The 14,123-nt window shown below is 36.0% G+C and overlaps 2 protein-coding genes across 2 annotated transcripts in view; one reads left to right on the plus strand and one right to left on the minus strand.

Annotated features, from left to right (window-relative positions):
* DAPP1 (dual adaptor of phosphotyrosine and 3-phosphoinositides 1) overlaps window positions 1-7,004 on the plus strand; it is a 505,976-nt gene extending 498,972 nt beyond the window's left edge. The window contains exon 10 of the transcript XR_014015093.1: window positions 6,989-7,004. The gene's annotated coding sequence lies outside the window, so the exon portion shown is untranslated. The remainder of the gene's footprint in view (window positions 1-6,988) is intronic.
* EMCN (endomucin) overlaps window positions 1-14,123 on the minus strand; it is a 102,571-nt gene that overhangs the window by 36,183 nt on the left and 52,265 nt on the right. The window contains exon 4 of the mRNA XM_081224673.1: window positions 10,018-10,122. Coding sequence (XP_081080799.1) covers window positions 10,018-10,122 — 105 coding nt within the window. The remainder of the gene's footprint in view (window positions 1-10,017; window positions 10,123-14,123) is intronic.

Consider the following 14,123-nt stretch of genomic DNA (forward strand, 5'->3'; position numbering starts at 1 on the left):
AGCCCCTGCTCGCTGCAACCAGAGAAAAGCCCGCGTGCAGCAACAAAGACCCAACACGGCCAAAGAGAAAATAAATTTATTAAAAAAAAATTCAAAATCCTTTTATTGAGTCTTAAGAGGTCCAGACTTTTATATATGAATGAATATATTATTACTCTGAGGACAAAATTCTGTAAATCTTAAATATTTAATCAATACTGGAATATATATAACTTTTTATCCTAAAATCAAGGATGTATTATTCTGAAGATAATAAAGTGTTTTCATATGGCATACTATTTTCAAATTTGGATTCAGTTCTGTGGATATAAAATCTTAATAGAGAGGAATGCTATGGAATATGGCTAAAGTATTATTCTTGTTTTTTTTTTAATTTATAAATTTCACAATGCAAATGTGTTTTTAAGAAAAGGAAGTAGGTGAAGTCAAATAGCAAATAAGTGTGTAACCTAGTCTCAAACTTAGAAGTTTAGTAAAAACCAAATCCTTAATCAGGGTGGTTGGCAACTTAAAATTTCTTGGTTGAGTTTGTCTCTCATATGAAACTGAAGTCTTATGAAATGCAAATGAACTTTGAAATGCTAAACTTTAATCCACAATTTAATCCAAAGCTAAACTTTGCTTAAACTATCAGCTTTTAAAACAGAAATAATAAGCAATAATACAACAAGTAACTTTGCTAAATATTCTTATCTCATGAAGGCCATTATATTTACAGCTATATATAACTGTATATAATTACACACAGAACATGATTTATCATTAACAGGCCCAGGACAAAGAAATATATACAGCCATTTCCATATATAATTCTTTTCTGATTTGCTTAAAAATAATTTACTATGAGCAATTCAAATTTTCCTTTTTATTTCCACCCCCCCCCCCACTTCCAAACAAAGCATTGACTGAGTCACTGTACATGAGATGAGTTCTGGTTTGGCTAAACTGTGACTTGTGACTAAGACCTTGTTATCCTGAGTATTCGTCCTTTATCAGCCCACATGAAATGGTACAAACTAATTAAATATCATGTAAGAAACATTGTAATTAAGTTCCCAAATAAATGTCATAGATAAATGGTGACATTCACAAGAGAACTAATGAGGATAGGTGATCAGATAAATTAGTGTTTTCCAAAGCTTGAGATGCATAGCATTGTAAGAGAGATTCTATGATGCAGTACTGGAAAGTGGCATTAAATAAGATTGAAACACTAAATGAGAAAGTTATTTTCTTTTCAGCTTTTTTGTTTATTTCAATGACGAAGTTTCAAAATTTCAATTTGATGCAAATATGTCACTAATACGTAGCATGTGCTTATCATTTTTTTTTTCACCCCACAGCGGGAAGTACAAATGCAGTCCCCAACAATCACAAATTATTCAGTGAAGTTTTCCACATTTGGGGAAATCACAGGGGTCAGCACAGCACATCCAGAGTGCTATGGATAAACCTCGACGGGGGACAGTCACCTTCATGATCCTGGTATCTTCCCTTCCAGGTAAGTATTTGATTTATTTCTTAAACAAGGACAAGCAAGCCTCACACTCAGAGCCTTTGGCAAGCAACAAAATCTAGCTAGAATTTTGTTTTATTTTGCTTACATCATAGTGACTTTCTAGCTTCTGTTTATGCCAAGTCAAACTGGTTTTTCATTTATGATGGTTTACTTTTCAAACAAATTTAAGAATAAAAAGTGCATCAATTGAAAGAAAGTACTAAATAAATAATAGTGCAGATGGTACGCATATCTGGCAACACTCATTAAGTTGTGGGAAATACTGAGGTAGCATCTTGCAGAGGCTCTTGATAGTTGTGTAGAATTTGAATAAGCAATTGGAGGAAGGACAAGGGGATGAAAGAAGGACCATACAGACGAGGAGGGCAGCAGGAACAAATACCACAGTCAGGAATAAATCTGGTAACAGCAAGAGAACCACCCTGGTGAGAATCACAGCTTTATATTCAGCCAGCCTATCAGTCTGTCAACCTCTCATGTTGATTGAACTCCTACTTGTCAAGCATATGATGCACCCAATTAAAAGCTAGTTGTTTTCTACTTCCTTTAGGTACCTTATGTAAAACAGTTTTAATGAGAACAAGTGTGGTATAGTGACTTTTATGGGATTTGAGGTGAGAAAAACAGGGTTTGAATTTCATCTTTTAATTTAACCTTGGCCAAGTCATTTAGTCTTTCTGAACCTGTTTTCTTACTTGTGAAACTGGTATCATAAATACCAACTTTGCCTGGCTTTTATAAGGATTATCATTAATAAAGTAATAGCTAAAATGTATTATTTACTTTCCAGACACTGTTTTAAGCTTTATATATTTTTACCTCTTTTAATCTTCACATGAATCCTGTAAGGGTGTAGTCTTATTACAACTACTTTACAGATGAGGAAACTGAGGCACAGAGAAGTTAAGGAGCTTACCAAAGGCCACAGTCCAAATAAATGGTTGTGCTGTTATTTGAACCTAAGCTATCTGATTTCAGAATCATTGTTTGTAACCAATAAGCTAACTTCCTCTTGGCATGATTGTAGAGCCCTATGTTTTTATTTTAAGAAGGGTGTGGTGCCTTGAAAAGCACAGGCTTGGGCAGAGGCCATTCTCATGTTCAACCAGTAGTATATCTGAAGTGGCTACTTGATTACTACAATTATATATGATTTTTGTGTTAAACTCCATACTAAACTAGGATAAATTTTGCAAAAAGGAAACATATACGATCAACTATTTGTTACATATAAATGTTATTAACTCTGACTAAATAACCTACTGATTACTTATAAATGTTACTCATTTTTACTTAACAAAAGTCAGATTTTTCCCTTTAGATTTCAAGTCTGTAATATTGCATATGCTGTGGTAGCAGAAGCTCTAAGTGGCAAAAGCCTGAGAAGTATTTTTATCCACGCACTTGCCTTAGTAGAGTTATGTCCTGGCATTTGCCCATCTCAATTTGTCTTCTACCTATAACCTTATTCCACATTCTCTCCTCAGCTAAGACAAAATCCACCAAAGGGAGAAAGAGCAATGGTCCCTCCTTCCCTGTCAATCTCTTACAGTGTGAACTATACCTGCTTTCAAATCTGGTTATAGATATCTGAATGACTAAGTTTCCAGCAAGAAAAGCATCTATTTTGCTTTCTCCCCTCCATCTTCCTTTTACTTTTCTCTCCTCAGAAACCATCAGGTATGCAAAGGAAATTAAAAGAGTCAGAGAGGATGCCACATTTTTAAGCCACTGGAAGAAACAGGGAACTCAGGAAGAAAAGATTTGTAATTTTACAACAGAATTTTTTTTTTCATCTTTATTGGAGTATAATTGCTTTACAATGGTGTGTTAGTTTCTGCTTTATAACAAAGTGAATCAGTTATACATATACATATGTTCCCATATCTCTTCCCTCTTGCATCTCCCTCCCTCCCACCCTCCCTATCCCACCCCTCTAGGTGGTCACAAAGCACCAACCTTATCTCCCTGTGCTATGCGGCTCCTTCCCACTAGCTATCTATTTTACGTTTGGTAGTGTATATATGTCCATGCCACTCTCTCGCTTTGTCACAGCTTACCCTTCCCCCTCCCCATATCCTCAAGTCCATTCTCTAGTAGGTCTGTGTCTTTATTCCTTTCTTACCCCTAGGTTCTTCATGACATTTTTTTTTTTTCTTAAATTCGTCCTATTTTCCCACAGTTTAGTTACTGGAGGATGGGGACTCCTGTGATTGACATTTCTTTGAATCATCCCTCAGTGCCCAGTGAGGTAGCCCTACCAATGGACAATGACAAATGCATGGATGTTGAAATCTAGGTGTAACAAGGGTAAATTAAGGACATGGTCTGGAGTGGGTTAAATGGTGACATCCCCCTCCCCCTGACTTCCTTGGAAAGATATGTGTACCTAGAACTGGTGAATACAGCCTTATTAGAAAAAGGATCTTTGCCAGTGTAATTATGGATCTTGAGATGAAATCATTCCAGATTGGGGTGGGCCCAAAATTCCGAGAAATTGTCTTTATGAAAAAAGAAGACACAGACAGAAGAGGAGACACAGAAGGGAAGGCCGTATGTAGACACACAGGGAAAAAGACAATGTGAAGACAGAGGCAGAGATTAGAGTGATGTATCTATAAGCCAAGGCCGTATGTAGACACACAGGGAAAAAGACAATGTGAAGACAGAGGCAGAGATTAGAGTGATGTATCTATAAGCCAAGGCCGTATGTAGACACACAGGGAAAAAGACAATGTGAAGACAGAGGCAGAGATTAGAGTGATGTATCTATAAGCCAAGGAATGCAGAGAATTACTGGCAATTTCCAGAAGCTAGGGGGCATGTCAGGTCACCGATGCTCTGAAAAAGATTTTTAGTGAATAAATTAATTTACTGATTAATCCAAAGGGCCCTCGTTTCTTTATAAAGTCAGATCACTGAATTAATGAGGATTTCTATCTTAAAAATCCTAGTATTCTAGAAATTTATCTTCTACAGGCAGAATAAAACAGGAGAAATACACACAACTTTAAGGGAATGGGAAATGATTAGAAATGTTTTGAGAACATGCTTTTTTGATCTACATTAACCTTTCTAGGGGGTAAAGCAACAGACCTCAATAACTCTTCTCTACTCTAAATCAAGCCTGCATTTAAGATAATGTACCCACAGTGTCTTTATCTGATAGTCACTCTCCGAGGACCCATTGCCCATATGTTTAAGAGGTGTTCAACCTTCCCCTGCCTATAGATTGTTTTGTTCTCCTTCTGTTTCTCTGTCTTGGCTCCATTAATTTTGAATGTTTGTGTGTGTGAGGGGTGGAGATCGAAAGGGAGCATTGCCCTGCTAACCAGGAATCTGGGCAGACTCCTGGTCTCATCAGGCGCCGATGGAAATGTGTGCAAACTCATTATATCAAATGGAGTCCATGCTTAGCAGGAAGCATCTTGAGGAATGAGAGAGATCTAGGGAGGATGGCTGCCCAAAGAATGAGTTTTATAACAAAATTTCTAAAGGACTTAGCATAGAACTGGTTAATCAAATGGCAAATGCAAAGGGAAACTGTAAGTACCCTTCTTTCATTACCTTGCTTTCCAGGGTGTTTCATTTTTCAAGAAATGGCTTTGTGGGTGTATTTTTTAAACTACTTGGAAGAAAGCCACTTCAGACTGTGTTTAGAAGCAAAATAAATACAGGAGTCTCCAGAACTGAGATGCAGAGGGCATTTTATTGCATGAATCAAGGCAGAATTAGGAATCTCAAGTGACCCATGGGATTGACCACAGACTTCTAAGTGCGAATTTTAATAAACCATGGTCCTTGAATGACATTTTCCACATCAGACACTGCCTGGGTGGGTGTCAGCGCAAAGTACAAATTATTTGAGTTTCATCTTCAACTGCTACACATTTTGCAGATGCGTATTCAGTTTTATTCTTGTTTGTCTTGGGGGCAGTCATATTATGAGATGGAGGGGGTTTTGGTTTGCCAAAGGTACTTTTCAGACATATATTGCCTACAAAATAGGTTCTATTCATCAGAGCCCAAAACACTACCACAAAAAAATGTTCTTCTTATGAAGGAAAAACGACCCTCTTCTTTAAGTTCCTTTATGTGGTGACTAATTAAATAAAATTATTAGTTTACAATTATGGTGTGAAATTCAACTTTTTCTAGATAACCTTTTTTATGTCGTGCCTAAGATGATTACAATAAAAAAGGGGGAAATGGAGGTTCTCGATGTGTTTCTAGACAACAGTGGGCCTTGGGCGTCCACAGTCCCCACTTGCTGTGTCATTCTACCTTAGAGGTCTCCCAAGAAGAGACTTGGAGACTGTGAGTCACCTGTAGCTGCTTTTCCTTAAGGACTATGGGTATGCCAACAGTACATCCAGTATTTATAATGAATGGGATCTGATAAGGCTCTTACAGAAGATTGCTAGCTTTTCTACTCAGGATAGTTTGACTGAAAGTACAGATTACTTCCAGTCACAGAGGCCAGAATAAGGGAAGTCCTTGTTGTGAAGATACATGGGGACTGGAACTGGAAAACTGTCAGGAATCAGGGGATCTCTCAGAACTGCTACTCTCTCTGTCTTGCCTGAACAACTTAACCTTGCTCACGGGGCCTCTCTATTTCTGCACATAGTCTCTCTCCATTCTTCTTCTACCAACTCTGCTTACTCATAATACCTGCTTCCTTATGCCGCAGGCATGCACACCAATCACCGTGGTTGTCTCAGACTCACTCTACTAAAACCTTGCTACTACAGTTCCTCTGACTTTTTGGTTTCTTTGGGTTTTCTAGTTCAGATTACCCAGAAGGGAATTTTATTGGCCTAGATCAACATTCTCTTTCTTTTTGTTTTTAAACAAATCTTTATTTGGAAACTCACCACTTAAGGCACTCATTTTAAGTACACAACCCAATAATATTTAGTAAATTTATAGAATTGTGTGACCATCACTATACTCCAGTTTTAGAACCTTTTCTTCAACACAAAAAACTTCCTTGGGTCTTTCTGCAGTCAATCCCCAGGCCCATCTCCAGGTGTAGGCAGCCACTTATCTGCTTTCTGTCCCTATAAAAATATCCTTTCTGGATATTTCACAGAAATGGAATCATATACGTTGTATTTTGAGAAAGACTTCTTTCACTGTATGATGTTTTTCAGATTCATGCTATTACAGAATGTATCAGTATTTTGTTTCTTTAAATTGATGAACAGTATTCTATTATACGGATATCCCATGTTTTGGAATACTACAGATGAATTCCAAATGGAAAATCAAATGAGATATTCTATTTTGCCAGTTAATGGACATTTGGATTATTTTCAGTGTTTGACTATTATGAATCATGCTATTCTTAACACATTAACCACACCCTGTTTTGATTACTATAGCTTTAGAGTAAGTTTTGAAATTGGCTGTGTTCGAGTCTTCCAATCTTGTTGCTCTTTTTCAAAAGTGTTTTGACTATTCAAGGTCCTTTTCATTTCCATATATACTTTAGGATTGGCTTATCAATTTCTATGAAAAAACCTGCTGGTATTCTAATAGGGGTTGCACTGACTATTTTATCAATTATTGATCAACTTGGAAACAACCGCCGTCTTAAAATATCAAGTCTTCCAATCCATAAACATGTAATGTTTGTTTGTTTATTTATTTATTTATTCTTTGCAATGTTAAATACGTATTTGAATTTTAATCGTGAGGTTATGCTGATGCCTTTGGTTTCAATATGATAATGTAGTGTTTTTTTCCTTCCCCTATTCTGTATTTGTATCTCCCCTTTTCACATTGAGAACACATCTATATGTTTTTTCAATCTTGTAGTACCAAGTATTTAGATTCGCTATATTCATTTCAATAAAACAAACTCATCAAGTGAATTTCAGGATTTCTCTGCAGTGTTTTCCTTTTCTCTCCCCCTCTACGTGTTCTACTGAGGAGGGTATGCAGTTAAGACTATGTTGTTTAAAGTACTTGGATTCTTTTTGTGTGCTTTTTTAACAATTTTATATATGGTTAGGTAAAGTGTCTCTGGTTGCGTTTAATTTTTTCTATTTCTGTCTTTGTTGATAGTTATATACATAGAAACAAATATATTTGTTATGAAAATTGACGGTAGATTATTACAGTATAAAACCTAAGGAAGCAAATGTTCAAAACATTCATCACTGGTTTTTAAATTTTTTTAAACATACAGAAGCAACACACTCACATTCTACTTTTCTTTCCCCCATGATTCCATCTTTCTTGTGAACCCTTGAAATGGCTTTGTGTGGCTAAAGTCAGAATCAAAACGATGTCATTTTTGCATCTCACTAGCACTTTCCCACTGGCAGTAATGTTTTAAAATCTGATTTCTTTGCTCAAGTACCAGATGTAATTGTACTAATGAAAAATTTTCTTTTTTGATCCTTAGTGGGCTTGTCTGAATCACTAAAACTAACAAGTGGTCTTTTCACATAATACTAAAATAAATGTATTATTTAAATTGTGTGTGCATTACATTAAAAATGCATACATTGCCTTTCCCTCCCTGCTCTGCTGTGTATGGCCTGCTGGCTCACACCTGCCACATCTCCCAGATGTGCTCTGATACCAGGCTCCACATTGTGAATGTCCAGAGCATGTGATCAGAATAGGCTCAGCTCTGCTTTGGTTTTAGGGGTCCCTTAGTTCTTTTGCTCCTCTTGCCTGGAAACTGACCCCATGATGTGTCCTTTTTAGGGTCCCAGACACCCACTAGAGCCCCTCCAGGTGATGTGCCAGGTACCACTGACTAGTCTTACTTAGTTCAGTTATACTCATATGACTATCTGCCTTAAGACAAAAAAGTCAGGGAGGTGGCAGCGTGCAATAAAGAAAAGAACACAGGGCAAGGAATCAGATATGCCCAGTCGTTAATTCTGGTACTCACTAGCCCTACTGATGGGGACAAATCTTTCTTGATAATTCACTCCGTTACCTCATTAAATCACTGGCTTATGATAAAAGGATATAACTCAGGGACAGCCAGATGGAAGAGATGCACAGGGGAAGGTATGGAGAAAGGACGTGGAGCTTCCATGTCCTCTCCTAGTGCATCACTCTCCTCAAATCTTCACATGTTCACCAACTCAGAAATTTCCATTTATATATTTAATTTCTCACAGAAGTGTTTTATAGTTCAGTGTATAAATCTTGCATTTCTATTGTTAAATTTACTCTTAAATACTTTATTCTTTCTGATGCTATTATGAATGGAATTATTTCCTTATCTTTTGAATTGCCATTGCTAACATAAAGAAATATGATTTATTGGTGCATATCTTGGATCCTCTGGTATAGAATACTCTTTATTAGTTCTAGTAGCTTTACTGTGAAATCTTTGGGTTTTGTACATAGATAATGATGCAGTCTACTGAGAGAAACACATTTATTTCCTCCTTTCCAATCTGGATGAATGATTCTATCTGTCCCTTTCTATCTATCTATCTACCTATCTATCTGTTTATTGCACTGTCTAGAACCTCTAGTTATAATTTTGAATAGAATTGGTGAGAGTGGAATCTTTGTTTTGTTTCAGATCTTAAGAGGAAAGTATTAAGTCTTTCACTATTAAGTATAATGTTTGCTGTATATTTTTCATAGGTATCCTTTACCAGTTTGAGGAAGTTCCATTTTATTTATATTTAATTGAGTTTTAATTATGAGTGGGTGTTATATTTTGTCAAATACTTTTTCTGTACTTACTGAGTCTACTAATATGGTGTATTACATTACTTGATTTTCATATGTAAAACCAACCTTGCATTCCTGGATAAATTCCATTTGTTCATTCTTTATATCACTTTTCATATGTTACAGATTTTTTTCTAATATTTTATTAAGGATATTTGTATCTGTGTTCATGACAGATACTGGTCTGTAGCTTTCTTTACTTGTGTTTTCTTTTCATTCTTTTCTATCTTTGGTGTTAGGGTAATACTGGTCTCAGATAATTATCTGTGCGATGTTTCCTCTACATCATGAAAGAGTTTGAGAAGAATTAGTATTACTTCTTTTGTGAATATTTTGATAGAATTCACACTTGATGCCATCCTGCTTGGAGTTTTCTCCATGGGCCCATTTTAAATTTCTAATGCAGAATCTTAAATTGCTTTAGGTCTTTTCAGTCTTTCTATCTTCTTGAGGCAGTTTTAGCAATTTGTTTCTAAGAATTTTTCCATTTCATCAAAGTTGTCTAATTTTTTGGCCAAGCTCACCTTTTTGTGCCAGGTGATATCATAGATTATTGCTCAGGCTTGGACTGATCCTCCTTGGCATCCACTCATTTGTGGCTATGGAGGGATAGAGTATCACTGTACAAGGCAAAGTTGCTAAATTGTTGTCCCATTTGGTAGAGACTAGGAGAGAATATAAGTAAGACATTGTTCTTTGGTAGCTGTGGGCTGGAAAACATTCAGAGTTTAGTTCTATCCAATATACTAGTTTAACATTTCAGCACAAATTCTTGTACTTACTCTTGGATTGGGGACTTTGTAATGTTGAAATAGCATTTGGAAGATTTATCACTGTTGTTCTTGTAGTGATGAACTCAGTCTTCGTGACACCTTTGGCTGTAGATCCTAATTATGTAAAAAAGAATGAGTAACCATCAGGGGTGTAAACAATCACTAGATCATATCATTAATATTAATATAAACATCCAGTTACAACTTGAAGATTAGTTACTTAAAGTCTTCTGATCAAGATACAGAAATCCAGTGTTTTGATGTCTGTCTTTTGGTGAGTCAGTTAACTACATTTTTAAAAGTGGAGGGACATTAGACTCTCCTACATGTCTGATATAGGTTATTTCACTTGATCATAACAGTAATTCTATGAATTAAGTAGTAATTATGATCATAATTTTACGTATGATTCTGAAAAGTTATATAATTTTCCCACAGTCACAGAGAGCCAAACCTTTCTGATGTAAAACTTAGTTGCTCAGCTACCCTAGAAAGGGGGTGGTAAGGCAGTAGTAGTACTTGAAAGTGGTAGTATGATTCCCATGCTGTCTAGGAGAGAATTTTCAGGTAGGTGGAATAGCAGGGAGGAGAGAGATAACAAGTAAACAGAATAAACTTTTAATTATATTTAGTTCATTTTGGGGGGGTGCAAAAAGGAAATTCAGCAACAAAGAAAAAATAAGCTGAGTTTTCAAAAATTGCATTGGAATAAGGTTACTTTAAATAATCTATATTTGCACAAATATTATAAAACAAAATGATTGATGACCTTCAGTCTTTTCAAAGTCTAGCATGGGGAACACTGAGTTAGTAAAGAAAAGATAGGCATACTGGTTAGTGCACGCTTAGTGTTAACTAGATACAATGTTGGCTGGAGATGGGGGGAAGACAGTTTAATAGACTCCTACCACAAAGAGGTCTGGAAACCTGAACTGCTGGTGCCTTCCAGAAGTGCCAATCAGCTTTCATTCTATGGCAATAAGCATCTATAGTGTAAAGCAAATTCTTAGTGCATTTGAGAGATTCATGCTGGAGAAGTTTATAGTTTGTAGGAAGACCTCATAGACAGTGGATAAATATGTCTTCAGGCAAAAAGCCTTTAGAAATTGGTATGCTAAAGAAAGTGAATAAATTTGAATATAGGCTATAGGATTAACACTGCATATGAGAAAGAATGAGTGAAAATGGTCACCAACTTCAGAGGAATCTTGAAGTATTAAATTGAGAGGGAAATATTTGAGGAAGAAAAGAAATGTCTTATTATATAAGGAAAGCAGAAATTGATCTTTGTAATAGTATGGAAGTGGGAAAGGTACAGAAACTCAACATTTGAGGACGGAGGAACGTGGGGATAAAGATCTTGCTTCTCACTGGAACTCCAAGAACATATGCTTTGAAAACATCAGAACAGGAGTTCTTCTTCAGAAATCTTCAGAGAAGAATTCTTCTGCTGAGCTAAAATTGGAAACCATGAAAAAGCTATCCTGATGGGCTAAAGAATTCCCTCATATAAAGCAGACTCAACAGTCTCGGTGATGGGAAAAAAATAGAATGTATAGCTAGGGAAGCTGTGAGGAGCTGCCAGTTTATGAAAATACAAAGAGAAAAGGAGAATAATGGAGTAGCTGGGGGTGCAATCCCCAAAATTTTATTTAGAGAATTGCTTATTATTAATGTGGAATATACTTCACAAATGAGAATAGAATTAGAGCCCACACTCAATTCAGGACAGGTTGTCAATTACACATGTCAATTAGGCCATGGAAGGAGACAGGAATGTTTTGAAAGTGATCCAAATATTTAGAAATATTCATGGTGAACTATGAAAATAGAACAGAATGAAAGATGTATTAAATGAAAAGTGAATAGAATGAAAAATGTGGAGACTAATGCTGCCATAGGCATACATTTTCAAATTTTACTGGTGTACTAAATATTTCAAATCCTAATCTCAGAAGAAAAGAAAATGGGTAACCTACATTTATTAAAATATGAGAATCATAGTCTTATATTAACATCTTCTTGGGAAAATGTTCCCAATTGCACTTCAGGTTCACAGGTAGTAGATTCTGGACTTCTGCCAAGAAGTGACTGACACCTCAGAGCAAAAGGAAACCAATCTCAAAGCTGTTCTTTAAACTTATACAGTTTGCTCTCTTTCAGTTTTTCTGTCTGGCCATTTTCCCCCAGAAAACACTATATATCAGCTGTGGTCTACAGGTGTGACTCACACTGTTAAGTCTAGGTAATAATATATGTATTAGATTTGACAAACATTATTTTGCTTGAGCAAGACTAATTTAAATCACAGCATCAAGATAATAGTGGCTTTACCTTTAGGACTTGTGTTTTTGAAATTTATGTTCTTTTAAGTCTTAGAATTTGATACAGGTGGAATGTATGAAAGACAAAATATGAGGAATTTTTAAACCATATTTAACTTGGAATAAAGAATCGAACACAAGAGATGCTTGAGAAAGTCTCATCAATACCAGAGTGTAAATGCAGAGAAGAGACTTTGACTCCAACCAGAGCCCTAAGTTAGAACCATTGGCTAGAACCAAGCAGAATGAGGAATATGGGCTGTTTTATAATTTGTCTTGGTATTATCAATGTGAGATTCATGTTATATGTTTTGGGAGGTTAAATTTTTGGGAGTAAGCAACAAATGTGAACATTAATTATATTAGGAATTTAAAGTGTGTTTACAACAGACTGACTTGAAAGGGAGGATTTATGGAATTAAATTGCGAAGCAAAGAGGATTAAGCAGCTTTATTCCTTTGAAATTACATAATTTGACTTACAGTATTGTTTTGTCCAATATACATAACAAAAGCTTCTTGTGTGGTCACTTTGTCTTCAGAAATAGAATATGGGATAAGTGACTTTTTGACGAAATCAACATTTACCAAGATATATGCTATAGAATACTAGTACTTTGGTATATTACTTTGTCTATGTTAAAAAACACTTTTATAGTCAAATTATTTGGAGCTGCATAGATTTTGAAGTCAACAGTCACTAAAACATACGCTATAGAATACTAGTACTTTGGTGAGTTATTTAGTTTATGTTAAAAACCCCTTTTATAGTCAAATTATTTGGAGCTGCATAGATTCTGAAAAAACATCAAATGAATGTCTTTGTGTTAGGATTACTGAGAATTTTTACAGATGTTATTGTGCATTGTAAAACCCTCGGAGGGTAGTATTTTCTAAAACAATTGCCCAAGTAGCTCCATTTTCAGGGATCATTTTATGGGCTAGTGCTTCATAGAAATTATGTACCCATAACAATGAGGGTAGTCTGGGGTAAAATTAATTAATATCCTGATTCATTTAAGTGACTTCTGAGGTAATATTAAAGAGCCCATAGAAAGACTGTGAAGGGCCTAAATGTTTATACCAATGATCCTAGGAAGATGTGTCAAAGCAGTGGCAAAGAATGGCAAAGAAGCTTCTTGAGGTTTTGCTCAGATTCTTCTGAACGCCTCCATTGGAGTGAAAAGGAATACCTCAGAATGTAAATAAGTTAAAATGCTAAACCCAAGGGAAAAAGATGTGAAGGAATGTCGGCCAAATACCTGAACAATTCAAAGAGAACATAAGACGTAGTTCCCTCTAGTACTCACTCCTGAGGAAGAGGAGCTTAGATCATGCAACCAGACTATCCTGGTGTCCCCAAAGTTTCTGGAGAAGCACAAAATGGTGCTGGTGAAGGAATGTACGTAAAGTAGGACTATAGCTTTCAGTGGGAGACAAGAAGAGGGGAAAGTTTTATTTCTATATAGATTTAAATTTCCTTTTTCTTTTTCATATTATTTAGAGGGTAGATTAAGGTAGGCATTAAGGGTCCCTTGGAATTGCGTGTTTAGCAATGTCCTACCTCTTGCAAAACCATCAAGTACCATGTAGTATGACCCCAGGAAAGTAGGCCAGAGCAGACTACTGAGACCTCCCTGCTGTTTAGGCCTGGCCTAATAAGGTGTTTAGGTGTCTCCAGATTTATCAATTCTCTAACCCAATTTACCAGGGTAAGCTCATATAGGAACTTGGGACTGATCCTAGGTCATGAATAAACTTATATCTGTACTTAGAGTGGCTTTTTGCATTA

Source organism: Mesoplodon bidens (genome assembly GCF_964165515.1).
Source record: "Mesoplodon bidens genome assembly, chromosome: 1".
In the NCBI taxonomy this organism is placed as follows: Eukaryota; Metazoa; Chordata; class Mammalia; order Artiodactyla; family Ziphiidae; genus Mesoplodon; species Mesoplodon bidens.